Source organism: Carlito syrichta, unplaced genomic scaffold, assembly GCF_000164805.1.
Source record: "Carlito syrichta isolate Samal-C Ts95f unplaced genomic scaffold, Tarsius_syrichta-2.0.1 Scaffold279568, whole genome shotgun sequence".
Lineage (NCBI taxonomy): Eukaryota > Metazoa > Chordata > Mammalia > Primates > Tarsiidae > Carlito > Carlito syrichta.
This window is the reverse complement of record NW_007223664.1, coordinates 297,766-315,150: the sequence shown is the minus strand read 5'-3', so window position 1 is coordinate 315,150 and position 17,385 is coordinate 297,766. Positions and strand designations below refer to the sequence as shown.

The following is a 17,385-nucleotide window of genomic DNA, read 5'->3' as shown; positions in this document are numbered from 1 at the left end:
CAGGCTCTTCTTTTTGTACCAGTGGACCATCTTAAGTATCTGAGGCAACATCATGAACAATACAGTAAAACCCTGCATCACCAGAATCTCCTGTGCTTTTCTAGACAGTCATCCTCAGGTGGGTGGATGCTGGCCTTTCAAGTGCCAATATTAAAGAAAGTTAAGAGTACTGTATGCTTCCATGAAATACACTTGAGTAGCTTTTGTACACAGGCCAGGCTTTGCTTAACTTTGTCAAGTAAGCAGGGCACTCGTGTTCAATTCACCAATCCCAGCAAGTCTCTAAAGCCCTGTTCCCTGCAGTCACTCATTTATTGCCACGTCTCCAGAGTTGCTCTTTACTGTTAAGAGTTCATTTTTACTTACCTTTTCAGTTACTTTCAAATTGGAAAGCTGGAGTCTAGCTAAATGAACCCTTATTGTAATAGCAGTTCAAGCATTTTTAAATACACCAGTACATAGCACAGTTACAGACACAGATACACATTCCTTTTCTAGTTGGCAAAAATTGCAGGACACTCATAAAGTTCCTCGTCCCCTGTCTCAGATGTTTTCAGTGCCTGGACAGAGTTCACAGCACCAGGCAAAAACCCCTCGCTGGCCTGCCCCACCTACTTGGAACCTTTAGAGCTGACTAGGCATTTTGGCCTAAAGGATCAGCACCGATCCAAAGCAGGACGGAGGCGTCCTCAGGCAGTACCCTGGCACCAAGCCTTTCTGGCGATTCCGATTCTAGTAGCATGTACGACCTCATTCTTCTGTGACCAAGTGTGTGACTTCAACTGGGCACCTGTCCTGGCTCTGCCCAAGCCCCTCTCCCTCATCCCTTGTTCCCTTCTAGGATTCCAGTTCATGCATGAGGCCCTACCTTGAAGCATCCCCAACAGCCCTGGCCACAAACAAAATCATTCCTTCTAGGAATTCAACCCCGCCTGCTGAGTTAGTACTGCCAGGTCTCATGATCTGTCCTATTGCTCATCCTGCCTAAGTCTGGCTGTAGTACCAGCCCAACTATAAAATACACTCGTTCACTTGAAGCTGCTCTGCTCTTTCCAAGTCTGTTAAAGAAGATTAGAACACACACACAGATTGTGACATTTGAAATGCATGTTTCCCTTTATAGCTGAACTCAAAACAGTACTTGTTTCTCTGAAAAAAGAGCTGGATTTTTGAGAAAGGTTTTGTATTTCTCTCACCTACATACCACTACCCTGCATCTACACTATTTTCAATGATCTCAGTAAATTTATTCTCCCCCACTCTTGACCAGTATGCCCAATAGAACTTTTGGTGATGATAGAAATGTTTTATATACACACACAGATACATGGGTATATGCATATCCTGAACACTCAAAATGCGCCTCTGAGAAATGGACATTTTTATTTAATTGAACTTTAAGTGTAAATAGCTAGTGACTGCTGTACCGGAGAGTACAGGAAGACTATTAGTTTCCTGGTCAAAGGAGGCAAAGGCAAGGCTGTGCTTTCCTTAGACACAACTGTGCTACTGATTCACCCTCAGGGGTTTTCCCTGGGGCTGCAGATCCAGTCACTTGTTCTATGAATACAGTGGAAAGCTCCCCAGTTCAAATTCCATGTTAGCCATGTCCTGAGTTTCAATTTCCTCATTTGCAACATTCACCTAATATATGTGAACAGGCTGTTGGGGACAATCAGTGGAAACAAATGGATCTGAGAGCAAGCTGTCATCTTCAAAATATCACACAGATATACAGCATTTATAAAACCTGGGATCAAAAGTAGATCCATGTGTCAATGTACAGCTAATGATTTCTAGCCATTTAGCTATGGATATCATGGGGAAAAGATACAATATTTCCCTGTGTGTGCAATATGAATTACTCACACTGGAAGGAGTGGGCAGTGTGGACAACACACATGCAGAAAGGACAAAAAAGGTAGCAAGTAAAATGTCTGCCTTCTGTGTTTCTCAGCAGATGTAAACCTTGACTGACTGCTTTACTCATCAGGAGTACAAAGGAAAAATACAATTTATTTAACTTTCAGAAAATGCCCTTTGGCACCAAATAAAGTTTCCAGATCCACTTTCCAGCCACTTCTTCCCTAGATTTCAAAGTCCAGCAGTCATGGAGACCATCCATACCTGCATTTCCCTTAGCCCTCAACAGTGGTGGGATAATCAGAGAGCTGTGAGCATGCCCATGTTTTATCTAAAGGTGAGGCACATTTTCTCCAACTTCAAGTTCCCTAAACTGTCTCTCAAAGACCAAAAAAAGTTAAGTCTCTCAAACATTTTTATACTTACTTAACATGTCATTAATATGTCTTTCTAATACTTTTATCTTGTTGAGTTTTAGATCTGTGTGTTAAATATACCCCATATAACGCTAGGTGCAAAGTTGGTCCTCAAATGTTGAGCTATTAATTATATGACTGTGAACATTCTTTGATTTCTCCAGGAAGTCTTTAATAAACTCAAATTCATAAATAGTTATAACATTTCAATCACTATAACTGTATTTCTTAAATAGGGACCTTACAACACAGATATCTGTAATATTTTCATGATATAATCACAAGCTTCCATAAAAATAAAAAATTGTCTCCAACAGATTATAAACCCTTTGTGGCCAGGGTCAAATCTTAACTATTAAAAAAAATCAACTATTGGAGGCCCAAACTTCACCTGCATTGTAGGCTGACTTATGTACCTAATACGACTTGAACCCACATCTCTACAATAAAGAAAACAAAAAACAAAAAAAAAAACCCCAAAACAACTGTATCGATATATACAACACCTCTCATCACCCTGCACTTGATTGTACGGGCTATATGATGATGATTCCAATCTTTGGTTGAAACCTGCTGTGCTTACTGGCCACATCCTTAAAACAGACTTAAGATTGCTTTCTATGATCTGGTAAACCACCAATGGTCTTAACAGAGAACTGACAAAGTGATGGTCCTGATGAGAGTCAGTCTGTTCTGGAACTGACACACAGATTGCATTTGAGTAGTAAATACAGTACTATTTCAACACCTGTCACTGGAAAGATAGTAAGTCTTACCCCAAAACATCTCGGGACATAATTTTCAGTACCCTTGATTCTAAAAATACTGAGTGAGTGATACAGATCTGCTAGTATGCCAAAGAAGGCTTGTGCCATCTGCTTCGTTCTGTTCATGCTGATTATTTTGGGGATGAGAGAGGATCAGACTGAATAAGAGCATATATATATGGCAACAGCCAGGAAAGACTGTGCTCCCTGGGGACTGGGGGTATATGCTGGTGAGGGGGAGGCCAGAGTACAAATGCAGTTCCAGGACTTCCCCAGTGCTGCATAACACAATCATCCAACGGGGCACAACTGTTTTACAACATTCTCAAAATAAACTATGACTTCTGGCATCTATCTCCATTGTCCCCATCTGAGAGGAAACTTAATTTCCACTGTGGGTCTTCCAGCATGGGTGCTTTTCTCAATATAGGTTCTTTGAAGGACTTCGGTATTGAGACTCTGTCATCAAATTTAAAAACATTCAGAAATGTCAATAGGGGAAAGAAGATGATGCTCAGAACCTCAAAGTTACTGCTTTCAGAAATTATGTGCCTGCATCATAGAATTTGCCAGTGATGTGTCGAAGCAGGTACAATTTCAGAAGAGTCAGAGCTCGCTATATGTCTAATCTGCAAAAAAAGGTGCTCATGGCACTGCCCTCACTTGTTGACAGTTACAGACCAGAGGCCCTGATCTCACAAGATGGCTGTGGCTGGGTTACCAGTCTTACCTTGGAGCAGGGGCTCAGAACTGGGATCCATGGTAGGGCTTCAGGGCCCTGTGCAAAACTGGGGAGCATGTATATTGGAGTTCTCATGGGGCGAGGGACCACAGGTGTCTTCAGATTTTCTAAGGGGTCCCAGATTCAAACTAGGTAAAGGACACTGAGGTAAGTAATGTGAGAAAATCCCTCTTGTTGCTATCAATTCAGTTTGGCTCTTCACAGAGTCACTGATACCTCCTAATCCATGGGCCACGTATTTTGCACCCGAGTTAAAAAGAAAAAAAAAGGTACTATTTTTCTGAAATTCAAGGGGTAAACAACTTGTACAAATTTCAATCTCAAATGTGAGTATAGATGACAGTTTAACAGGTTTTGGTCATGTAAGACAGGTCAACCTTACAACTAGAGGGCAAGTTGCCCTCAAAGTCATAGGGGTTCATTTATCAGCATCTTTAAAATCTTTATTTAAAAAATAATCCTCCATAAAGCACTACTATATTAGCATTACAATCCACTGGCACCCAGCTGACACATCACCTGGAAGAAGGTGCTTGCCTGGAATGAGCCTGTAAGTTGGGATCCACAAGGCCTGTCACCCTGCTGTGTCTGCAGACCTCTCTCCCTTGGTGGCCCAAAGGCTATCAAGGCCAAGGTCAGTCTACTTGCTGTTTCCTCCCCGTGCTCCCTTCTCTCACACTTCTGTGTTCCCCTTCCCAAGATGCCCTGTGATCCCCTGTCTACCTGACAGACTCCTACCTTTCTCTGTCCCTCCCAGGCAGAGGGATGACCTCCTCTTCCACATGGTGAGGTGTGTACTCAGCAGTCAAGTGGACATCTCCACCTTAACGTTTTACACTAGGTTATGCTCTGGTGGGAAGTGCTGCCTGCCCCTCATTCTGCTCTGGGGAAAGCCAGCCCATGGCCTAATGAGCAATCATTTGCTGCCTACAGATCCTTCTAAACTGCCCCCTGGAGATACTTATTTTCTTAGAAATGAGGCATGAAATAAGAAAGTCAAAATGAATTGTACACCTAATATTCAGAGAGAGAGATGCTGAGAATGCTGTCCAGTTGACTATACCACGGTCCAGAGCATCCATCTCCACCCTAGCTGGAATGAGAAAGAACACATTGCTTTCTGCTTACAATTAGTGTGAGTAACATCTACTCAAAGATGACAAACCGAATAAAAGCACGTTGCTCCAGTCTCTCCAAAAACTCTACTGAAGTAGTATTAGTGAGTTTTTAAAAATGAAGCCTAAGATAACAGTGAGGGAGAAAACTGCAACAAGTTCTGGAAACTTAAAAGCAGATAAACACATAGCGACTAACTTTGTGATACTAACAAAGCTGAATTCTAAGCCAGTAACGAGAGCAAGGAAACCACCTGATATACCCAGCAGAATTCACCAACAGTCCAGAAGTTTGGTGCACCAGGTGCCTCTGGAAGTGAGGATGAAAGAAGGTGTAGAAACAGAGCAAGGGAAAGCCTGCTGGTGAAACATCACGCCCTTGGTCCCTCCTGGCCTGTGCAGTGGGGCACCTGCCCATCCTCCCCTAGGACAAGGGCTCTCTCTGGAGGGCAAGGCAGGGGGGACTACTCTGAAACAGGGTAAATGTCCTCTCTGGGGCAGTGGGATGGAGGCATCTTCCCTGGAAAAGTTGACCAGCCTTAAGAGAAAAGTGCTAACGACAAGAACGCATGGAGGTTCCTCAAGAAGTCACGGAGCTGAATACCTGATCACGAAGCGCTGGCTGGAAAGCCACGAGTGTACAAAGCTTCCTTCTGCTCTTCAGTGACTCTATTCATAAACCCGTAGGCAGCCAGGGGTCAACAGAAAGCAGAGGAAAGCATCTATCAGGAATGACAGAATAGAAGCAAAGCAGCTAGAAGATTAAAAAAAGCTCCAAGACTAGCTATCATTAATATTCTGGAGATGGGAGAGAGAGGACCGAAAAAGAAGAGCAGAGTATTATTTCTTTAGGAGAACAACAAAACAAAAAAGGCAGTGGCAAGTGCAAGACCCTGGGGGCTGGGACAGGCATTTGGGTCAGACTTGCCAGGGGAGCCTCTGAGAACCCAGTGAACATCTGAAAATCTATGGTTTTAATAAACTCCCCTGATGATTCCTGGGCACCTTCACGTATGACAGTGTGGCTTATTTTGAAGGTACCTGCTAATTTTACATGTTAGCTAGTCCTAATGCTCACTAGAGATTAATACCATGAGGTAGCTAATAACTCAGCTAATATAATCCAGACTAGTTAACAGTAAAATCATTCAAAGATTAAACGGTTAAAGACCAGGCATGGTGGCTCATGCCTATAATCCCAGCATTTTAGAAGGCCGAGGTGGAAGGACTGCTTGAGCCCAAGAGTTTGAGACCAGCCTGGGCAAGACAGTGAGACCCTGTATCTACAAAGAGTAAAAAAAATTATTAGCCAGGTGGGGTGGCATGTGCCTATGGCCTCAGCTACTTGGGAGGCTGAGGCAGAAAGATGACTTGAATTCAGGAAGTCTAAACTGTGGTGAGCCGTGATTGTGCTACTGCACCCCACCCTGGGTGACAGAGTAAGACCTTGACTCCAAAAAAAAAAAAAAAAAAGTATCATTATACCAAGAAACAGCACATGACAAAGTTGCCTATTATCACTGCTTCAATGATACGTTTCATTATTGTGGTGAAAGTTGTGAACCAAACAATGAGACAGAAAAACAGAAATGAAAGATGTAAAACTGGAATGGAATAAATCTTTTATTATTTGCAGATGAATGTCTACATTGAAAACCTCAAAGAACTCATACACCAAAGATTAGAATTAGGAAGTTTGGCAAGGTGTTTAGTTATAAAAATCAAATTACAAAATCAGGGACATATCTTTTTTTTTTTTTTGAGTCAGGGTCTCATTCTGTCACCCAGGCTGGAGTGCAGCGGTGCAACGCCAGCTCACTGCATCCTTGACCTCCTGGACTTGAGTGATCCTTCCACCTCAGCCTCCTGAGTACCTGGAACTACAGACATGTGCCACCATCCTCAGCTAATTTTTTTATTTTTATTTTTTTGGTAGAGATGAGGTTTCACTACGCTGCCCAGGCTATCTTGAACTTCTGGGCTCAAGCAATCCTCCACCCTTGGCCTCCCAAAGAAAGCTACCACGTCTAGCTTGCATTTCTAAATATCAGCAAACAGAAATGTAATTTTTAAATGCCATATAGAGAGGGTGCCAAAGATAGGTATATACATCTTAAGAAAGGAAAAAACTATATTAAAATTGTAACACTCAATAAGGTGAATGCAAGACATGTTTGACTTCTGCAATTACAAGAGGTGCTCAAAGTGGTTCCTATCAGCATTCAGACACTTCTGATTACAGTGAACATCGCTTAAAATGTGTATACTTTTTTTTTTTAGCACCCCCGGTATATTAGCCACAAAACAAAGATATCCAACTAATGCCCAGCAAAAGGGAAAGAGGCAATATACAAGACATATAGGATATGATGTGTGTGTTCAGTGATGCTTTTCCTCAGGAATTAAGAGCTACAGTTAAATTGCTCTATAATTACTTATGCATAAATAAGATAAAAGTGAAAATAATTATTAAAACTCAAAATGATGGTTGTCTAGTGATTACCTCTTGTTTGGAGATAAGAAAGGTTTCATGGAAAAGTCAACGTATAACCTGAGCCTGCAAGCTTGCCAGGTGTTAAGGGGGAGGTGGTCTATTTCAGGGCAAGGGAATGAATCAACAGAGAGCATCTGGAAAATAAGTGGTTGAGAGGACTGGAGTGTGAGTGTATATACGGGGCACAGTGGGAAAACAGGCTAGAGAGAGACAGGCAGAGACCAAATCATGAAGGGCCCGTTCTACTAGGAGAAGGTGGGCTTTCTGCCGTAAATATTTTAACTGACTGACTACCCTGCTTAATCAAGGCTGGCCACTAACTCTGAGTTATGTGGAGGTGAAGTGATGGGGGTGGGAGAGAAGAGGTAAAAGTAGGTAGAGATGCCACGGAAACACTGTCAGGAACGGGGAGAGGCATCAACCCCTGAACATGAGCCTCAAGAGGCTCAAAAAGCCACAGAAGACTGGGAGAAGCCAAAATACAAGGAGAGCAGACAACCCAGGCACTGACGACCAGGGGGTCAGGCAATAGGAATGGACTTGTCATCAGAGCAAACTTTTGGATGGTAACTGCAGCAGGGATGTATAAGATCCCCTGGAAAGGCCAGGCTCAGTGGCTCAGTCTATAATCCCAGCACTTGGGAGGCTGAAGTAATTGGATTGTCTAAGCCCATGGGTTTGAGACCAGCCCGGGCAACTTGGCAAGACCTCATCTCCACAATAAATCAAAAATTAGCCGGGCGTGATAGCGCACACCTGCGGTTCTGGCTACTTGGAAGGCTGAGGCAGAAGGATCACTGGAGCCCAGCAGGTTGATGCTGGGATGGTCGTGAGCATGCCGCTGTACTCCAGCCTGCTCAACAGAGTGAGACTCCAAACTCCAAAAAAAAAAAAGATCTACTGGAGAGTGGTGGGCTGGGATCATGAGACCATGTAGACTTCTGCCAGATCTCAGACACAACACTGCAAAGAAGAGAAGGCAGGTTCAAGTGACACTGTGTAAGCAGACTAAATGGATTAGGACTGAGGCTAAAGGAAAGGGCTAACAGTGAGAGAGGAAAAGTAAGAACAGGTCCCAGAAGAAAGATCCAGAGAAAAATAGGAGCCCAGTTTTAGACACATTGAGTTTAGCGATGCCTGATAGGCATTCCAGCCAGCAAGGAGTCCACAGCATGGAGCCGCTGAGGTGTTCTCCTAAAGAATGATGAATGACACTCTTTGGCTTCGGGTAAGTGGATGCCATTTTGAGCCTGCCTTAGATAGGTGACTTTATAAATTACTCTGAATTCTCCATGGGTGGCCTCACATCCTGTGAGACAGCTCACACGATCAACCTTGATCACCAACGTTTTTCCTCTCCAGAGTAGTTTGGTCAAGTGGGCTACCCCTGGGGGTGAGGAGGAGTTTGTTTGCTTTAAGGCAGGCGGCAGCTAGAGCAATGCTCCCTTAGGATGTCAACTCTGCGCCCAGAAGGGCAGAAGCGGGCTTGCGGGGGCACGCAGTTCTCAGAGCTCCGATGACAGAGAAGAGCAGTCTTCTGTCTCTAAATTCTCCCAGCTCCTCTGGGATAAGGCGGTGTAGTGACAGGCTTATGATGATTAAAATGGGCACAATGAGAATTAAATTGGAGTTCAAAAACTTGGTAAGATGTTCCTAAATAACTTCTAGATGGTGACAATACAAGCAAGACCCTAATAACTTAAATTTTTTTTAAAAAGAACATTTTGGTGGCCTAATCTACTAGAAGAAGGTGAGCTTCTTAAAAAGGGGACTCTGTTATAATTTGTTTAATAGATTGAAGATATTCTCTAACCTACTTAGCCAAGGCTAGCCGTGGACTCCATGTCTACCCAGAGGTGGAGTGAGGGAGCTGGGAAGAGAAGAGGAAGAAGTAGGTAGAGAGTGACAATAAACTGTCTCAACTGGAACTTTGACTAAGTGAAGCCAGACTACCAAGGGGAGGGGATGACTGGAGACCAGGGAGGCAGGACCCAACACCACAGAAGTGCTCTGTTCCTCACAGGTCTGTGAACAGCCCCGCCACTGCCCTTCCTCATCCACAAAGAGTGGAAGCGAGGGGCAGGTATAGATAGGACTCTCTTGACAGGGCCAAAGGCTTCTACCAGCTGGGTCATTCAGCAAAGGGCCCATGGGGGAAAAGGAGGGAATGCGATATCTCTGCAGACCCTTAAGTCTTTGCCACTTATCCTCTTTCCATCATACGTGCTGACTTTTTTTTTGAGTTGGAGTCTCACTCTGTTGCCCAGGCTAGAGTGCAGTAGCACGCTCACAGCCACTGCAGCCTTGACCTGCTGGGCTCGGGCGATCCTTCCACCTCAGCCTTCCAAGTAGCTGGAACTACAGGTATACACCACCACGCCTGGCTAATTTTTTTTTTTTAATTTACTGTAGGGATGAGGTCTCACCAAGATGCCCAGGCTGGTCTCGAACCCCTGAACTCTGGTATTCCTCTCACCTTGGCCTCTCAAAGTGCTAGGATTACAGGCTAGAGCCACCACTCCCGGCCCATGCTGTGTTTTAAAACAGAAAACATTCAAGAAGAAATAGGTGAATGAATTTTGACAAGTAAGCAGAACAGACATGTGCATCCAGAGAGGCAAGTGTTCAATCCAGGGCTGGTTCTCAAGCTGCAATGGAGTCCACCTTGTTGCAAGACAACTGTTTACTAATGATGACTCTAGGTAGCTAGTGGTGTGAGTAGTGAAGACCAAGCCCCAGAATCCAAACAAGAACCGTTGTTATTAGGAGATTTTCTAGTTGTTAAAGTCAGGGATGAGGACTGTTCCTGTGTGATAGCTGGAAATATGTTCCCCTAAGCCCTCCCTAGAAATCATCAGGACTCACCTTTAGGCCCTTTTGGGGTCTGCTTCTATGGCTGATAGTGGTGACTCTAAGTGTAGGATGGGAGAGACCATACCTCTCATTAGCAAGCACTATCAGTGTCCCAATAAGGTTACCACTCAAGGGGAAAGAAAAGCCTGGATCTTTTTCAGGAAGCGTGAAGCCAGGTTGGTGAGTTAAACTCACCTGAAGGAACCTTGAAAGCTTTGAGATCTAGAAAGGATTCTCAGGACTTGGGTGGACTGTTTGATCCGCAAACAATAGTATCAATATATAGAGAAAGAACTAGAAGTAGAGTTAACAACATAGCAACAGATTATCTTGGGGGTGGAATTACAGATGATAAAATTTTTGTTTTTCCTTTTTGAATATTTGCACTTTCTAAATTTTTAATTTTTTAATTTTTTAATTTTTATGAGTTGGAGTCTCACTCTGTCGCCCAGACTGGAGTGCAGTGGCTGCTCCCGGCCACCGCAGCCTCGACCTGCTGGGCTCCGGCGATCCTTCCGCCTCAGCCTTTCGAGTAGCTGGAATTACAGTCATGCACTACCACGCCCAGCTGATTTTTTGATTTATTGTAGAGATGAGGTCTCGCTGCCCAGGCGGGTCTCGAACCCTCGGGCTCAGGCAATCCACTCACCTCAGCCTCCCAAAGGCATGGGATTACAGGCTGAGCCACCGAGCCCGACTTTTTAATTTTTTTGATGATGACTACTTAGGCTGAGTTTAAGAGTAAATACCAAGTAGACAAAAGGGAGGAGGTAAATTGCAGGCAGAGGGAAGGACACAGAAAAGTGCAGAGCCATGAAGCGGCACAGGGCGCCATGGGGCACGCAGGACTGGCTGGCTAGGACACGTGTGTCTAAGGCGAGTAGCAGGAGAGGCGGCCACATCAAAACATGAGCTACAGGTCAGCACTCCTAGTGGGGGCAACTGGGTTTCTCCCACAGGAAACAGAGAGCCAACGAAAGTGAGGACGTCTCCTGAACAGATCACTTTACAGAGAGGAAAAGGTTACGTGTCATCACTTATCCTTCCCCTAGGGGCAACTTAGTCACCCGAGGGAACAGCAAATGTAAAAGGTGCTGTTCTGAAAGGCTAACTGGTTCTTTTTACACAGGATGAGGCCACGACCAAATCGGATTACCCTGGACACAAAGGTGATGAGCTGGTCAAAAATAACAATGTACACTCTTTATTTCAAGCATTTTCAATGGAGGAATATTCAGAAATTACAGTAGAGACTGTATATATACATGTTACAGAGTTACGTGAGAAAAGTGAAATTGTGAAGCCTGGTTCCCAAGCTCCTCCTCTTCCTCTAGAAGCAGGCCTACCTGCCTCTCAGGCCATAAGGCCTTATTTTACTATTGCTTGGTAAAAAATTATTGCACCAACATCAAGTGAGAATTTTCTTTTTGCCTTTTTGTGTCATGTCCAATACATTCAAAGGATGCACAGCGAATGGTTCATCCAGAAATACTTAATTCAAAACAGAAAATAGTTATCACTGGTCTTTTAAGATTGTCTTGGTTTTAAATTTTTTTCTTTGTAAATGGATACACATTTCATCAGTTTCCATTTTGAAAGGAGAGGGCACTGAGGAGACAAGGCAAGTTTTCCAAGCTACTCCACTGGCTTCTCTGAAAGGGGGAAAGGAATGTGAAGGACACGGGAGAGAAAGCGTAAAAAGAGTGGAACACGAGCAAGCAGGGCCTCCTCTCCTTTTCACCTTAAGTCTTTTTTCTCCCCCATTCACAGCTCTAGGTCCTTTGTTTGTTTAACAAACCATTACAATCATACCCAGTTCAATGGGGGAGGAATGTGAACTCTCTAAGTAGCTGTCCTTGCAATCCACATGTGTGGTCCATCCCCCAGCCCATCCGCAGGCGGCTTTCATGTGCTGCTCTGGGCTCCTCGTCGCCCTGGAGGCCGGGCACCTTGCTCACAATAAGCCCCAATTTCCCATTGCTGCATGCTTGTTGCTCCTTCCCAGTAGCCTATAGCAATGTCTCAAGTTGCTCTTCCTTCCCTGCTCGCTGAGCGACTCTACTGTCCATCCTGCTTGGGCTTGTCCCCGTTTTAGCTCCTGAGACAGACACAGCCTGGTGTGCTCATCTCCCTGGCCCGTCTCCAGCCCATGGACTCACCACTGAATACTGGGCAGCCACATTCCAGGATCTCACTGGCTATCACACCCAGTCTTCTCGTGTTAAGCACACTGTAAACAGAAGACACAGGGCAAGGCCCCCTCCCCCACCTCCCAGCCCTAATGAGAACCGCTAGTGCCGTTCTTAGGTCCTAGTCAAGATGTTGGCTCTGTTGGAATGCATTCAATTGCTCGGCCAATAAATCAAAATAGTATTTTGTAAAAATATTGTGGTTCAATTAGAATCAAAACAGTATTTAATAAAAGATTTCACTGACGGTAGCAGGAAACTTGGGGGGAGCGGTGAGGGGGCTGGGGTAGGATTGGCAGTAGTAGGAATCTGCCTGGGGAAAGGGGATACACCTCACCTCATCAACAAGGGTACCTGCATAATGAATATTTGTATACCTAACCCTGAATTGTATCCCACAACTTTAAAATAAAAAATTTAAAAGTTCAAAAAAAAGATTTCAGTAGAGCTCATCAAGCCCTCCTGTGCTGCCTAATAATTTCTATCTCACAGCCCTGTGAGCTAGGTAGAAAGGCATCATTGTCCTCATTTGACAAATTAGGAAACTGAGGCTCAGAGGATGTAAATTTACTGGCCGTAAACATGGATTAATGAGATCCTGCAAGTAATGTGCTGTACTAAGCAAAGCACTTAGCACCTAGTGAGTGTCCAAAAACCAGCAATTGTATTAAGATCATTCCACTATACATTAATGTTAATTATAGCACCCCACTATATCATTGGTGATAAAGATGGTGAACAGAGGCTGCATCCAGGCATTCTGAGCTAAGCCAATGGCTCTTTCCGTGTCCACCTTGCTACCCCCCTCAGCCAAGCTGTCTGCGAGCAACAGCTTTTACTATGGTATTTCCAAATAAAGCATCAGGCAGTGTGGCTGGACTGCCTCGTGCTGCTGGCATGTGACCAGCACCTTCCTCAGGTCTGTCAGTCAACATCTCCCACACAGCAATCACAGTCTTTTACACATCTTCTTACATACACAGGTTAGGAGTGTTGGCAGGAGCAGCTTTCATGTTTTGGAACTAACAAGAGTTGTCAGCAGAAAACTCCACAGAGTTGCAGTTATTATGGGGCTGTGGACAAGCACACAAAAAGTTGCCAACTGCATCATCAGATCCCCTGAAACGTAGAGTGTTCTGATGGCTTTTTAAAAGGAACAGCTAAAAGAACACTGTTCTAAGGTGTTTTGTAGTTTGGGGGGAAATGCATTTATTCTCCACTAGAACCATTTTGAAGTACCCTGAACATCCAGCACATTCCTGCCTAGGTTTACTATGTGTTTCTAGGCAATTATCAATAAACATGCCCAAAAGAAAATAATTTTAAAACTTGCGCACCTACTGGGTGGCAGGAAACATCTGCTGCAAGGCGGGTATGGAGTCCTCCCGGAAGCTTGTCTGAAGATTCAAACCTGCAAGAAGAGACCTTGCACACCTTCAGTGAAGGAAGCTAGAGAGACATTCCCCCCATTGTGCTCTACCCAGAGCCTCACTTCAAGACACACACACAACCGTGGATGTGCGGGGAGACTTTCCAGTGCTTTTCCATGCATTCTAATGGATGATCTTTAAGTACTTATTTTATATCCTTTGTCCTACTTGCAACCGGATTAGAAAAACTCTCAAGTTTCCCCCTGCTTTCTGCAAGTGGAAAAAAAGAACACATGAAATTGCTTACATAAAATATTCAAAACAGTACTCAGAGGAAATGGTATTTTTTAAAACCAACAGTATTAAAATACCATAAACAGGTATGCAAATCTATGCAATAACAGAACCTGAAACAAACTGTGAATTGAAGCAAAGTCAGAAATCATCACTCGGTACTCATTTTCAACAAAAGTTTCATGTCAACGTATAGTTTCATCAAATTTGCAGGGCAAAAAGGTTGAAGTCTTCAAACGAAATATTCAATTAAATGGTTACTAAACTTAGTTATGCATTAGAATTAGCACAGAAATATTTTTAAAATGCAGATTCCTAGATCACAGGGCAAACCAGTGCAGACAGAAACCGCACCACAGGGACCCCAAGGATACGTGTTTTCACCCAGTCCTCAGAAGCAAAGTCTACAACCAGCTTTGTGACACTGAACCCTCATGTGCATTTGGAAACCAGGATCTCTGTTCACTAATTCATTATAAAACTTGGCTTCTTCCAACTAAGACAATTCCGACCAAATCAATCCTCTCACAAGGAAAGCTTTTTGGGATTTTCTTAACCAGTACAAACGTAAATCTGTGATGAAACAAAGCCAATTAATTATATCTCACCTAAGTGATTTACTCACTTGGTTGCCTGTTTTTTTCTCTTAATTTGATAAAAAACAACAAAAAAAAACGATGTCCATTTGTTTTGTAATGAGAATATCCTTTTAAATTAAAAATGGGAAAACAGGTCATTTTTAGACAACTAAAATTTTGAAATAACCCATCACAATTCAGGAAACACGGGAAGTCAGCAGGTTATTTGTCTGAATCATTCAGAGAATTTGTTTTCAACGTATTCCTGGTTTTGCATGTTTAAACACTTCACAAATCATCTTCATGGGCCATATCTTTTCTCAGAATGTTCAACATTTATTGTGGTGGTTTAATTGGGTGGTCTCCAAAAGCTTGTATTAAAAAAAAATTTTTTTAAGAGCTTTAAAAAACATGAAAGCAAAAGAGTAAAATTCTTATGGATGATTCTTCCTTTGCGCCTACCCATCTCACAAACGGACAATGCCAATTTATGTATTCAGAGAGGCAGGGGATCTCTTCTGCTTCCCAGAAAAGGGTGCACACAACGTGAGGTACGCAAACCAGGCAGTGAAGTAGCTTAGCTTCATTGTCAAAATATTCAAATTATCACAAAAAGAAAGCGACTCCTTTCTGAATCCAACAATACTTCTTGGCCTCCGAGGGCTCACACAGGAGCTTATTCTTAAGCTGTTCAATGTAAGCAGTACTCGTGAAAGAGGAGAACTCTGGCAGGGAGGAGATCAAGTCCCCCAGCCGTTCCCACCTGCCATTTCTGCCCCAGTCTAATGCTTCAATAGTTAACAATGCAACAGAGAACCCACGGCAGGCTCGGCCCGGGTGAAAAAATCATATGCAGTATATGACAATTTAATAAAGCAGAGAAGAGGCAGTTAGGAAAAATAACTCATCTCAGTTTGACAGGATGCTACTTGTAGACTGCTTTTCAGGTCAGAATGTACATTTCAAAAGCAGAGGAAAACGGTTTTCATATGTCAGTTGTTTTTTTTTAAGTACGTGGTAAAAAGGACCCTACAAAATTAAACAATCCTAAAGATAAATATTTCTGAGTTCCAGAGTAGCAAGGAAAATCACATTTTTCTAGAAAGGAAGATTGGCATGTGGGAAACAGATTAGTTAATTATACTGAATGAAGGGGAGAATGTTTTTTGGAAACAATTTGTTTATTCATTAACGATAAAAACTAATGTTTCACGAATCTAGAGCATATGAGTTCCAGAAAGCATTTTTTTCTGCCATGATATGTTTTTCTAGGCATTTGCTTCTGAGAACAGCATTTAAGAACGTGTCTTTTTCTCAGTTAATGAACTGGTTTAGCCGCCTGCTGGGTATTCACTGAAACCCCAATTGAACAAAGGGATTTCCTTCCAGTTTCAGCTCATTCACTTTTAGCTACTCCTGGTTTTACTCAAGCAAAGTCTTTAGACTGACTTTTTTTATTTATAATGATTTGAGTGGGAAAGAACTGGGCAACCCCCAAACACTGGGAAGTCTGCCCTGGTTTTTAGTGAAAGAATCCTCCAGAATAAAGATGAACAAAGTTTGTTTTTGAAAAGTCTCTGAAATATGTTTTACTTTATTTTCTAAAGACCATAATTTCAGATGGAAATCTCACCTGATGTGATAGATTATAGGCAACTAACTTATTTCAGGGAGAGGGATCATGGTGAGCAATGAGATTATATATTTGAAATGAAGACCTGAGTGGGATTTTCAGATTCACCTCCAGACAATGACATCACATTAAAGATGACACAGAGAGGCACATTGACAAAGGGTCACTCACAATTGGAACAGATCTGTAGGCCCAGCACCCGGTCTCCTATCAGCTCACATTATATACACTCTGCCTGGAGGACCTCACACACAACTCAAGGTTTCAACTACTCCCTGAGGTCAGCAGCCTCTCAAACTTATAACTTCAATCCTGAACTTTCTTTCAAATTCCAGACTAACACATCTAATTAGCTCCTGCACCTCTCAGTGCAGACAGTAGATACTTCATAATGACCCTTTCAAGGTCACCTGTTCTAAAGCTGAGCCCTCACACTAGAACCCCCAGACCAGATTCTCCTCCAGCACGACTGTCTTGGCGAATGGCACACTATGTAACAGTCATCAGGTTTCAAATGCTCACCAGGTGATAGCTATTGTTTTCAGCACTTACCACCCTCAACAACCATGGGTAGGTAGCATTAACCCTATCTGGCTTATGGAGAAAATAAGACTTACAAGCTACACTCATCTACCCATGATCAACCAGCAAGCAGCTGAGGGGATGTAAATCCAGAGTGTGTGATTCCAAAGTCAACTCCTTCCCATGTCACTTCCTAGCCTCCCCTAAGTCAGAATCTCTGGAGTCCAGATTTTTCTGATTAAGTATTACGATTCTGTGAGCTTACTGTCTCTCAGATCTGTTTACTTCTCTTAATCCCCATAGTGCCCGCTGCTTGGGTGATGTTTTGCCCTTATCATGGCCTCCAAATCAGCATGGCAGGACAAGCCTGGAATTTTACTTCATCCTTCCAAATGGTTTTCCTTTCTAGTTCATTTAAAACAGGTGGCAGGCCTTGTAATCTCTTGTACTTTAGCTCAACCAAAGACAGAAGCAGCCTATAGGAGTTTGTCTTTGTTAACAACATCTAAACCCAATAAGGAAATTCTGCTGGACTTTTGGGAGGAGAGG

At 43.2% G+C, this 17,385-nt stretch overlaps 1 protein-coding gene across 16 annotated transcripts in view; it reads right to left on the bottom strand.

Annotated features, from left to right (window-relative positions):
* PLAGL1 (PLAG1 like zinc finger 1) overlaps window positions 1-17,385 on the bottom strand; it is a 166,570-nt gene that overhangs the window by 8,778 nt on the left and 140,407 nt on the right. For 8 of the 16 annotated variants that reach the window (XM_008052520.1, XM_021709744.1, XM_008052524.1 and 5 more), the window contains one exon: window positions 13,777-13,850. The exons of 3 other annotated variants lie outside the window; for them this stretch is intronic. Coding sequence is in view for 1 of the 13 variants with exons in the window: in XM_021709740.1 (XP_021565415.1) it covers window positions 13,781-13,797 (17 nt within the window). In the remaining 12 variants the exon portion in view is untranslated. Of the gene's footprint in view, window positions 1-13,776; window positions 13,865-17,385 lie in introns of all 16 variants that reach the window. 5 more of the 16 variants (XM_008052522.2, XM_008052523.1, XM_021709741.1 and 2 more) reach the window with 2 other exon arrangements.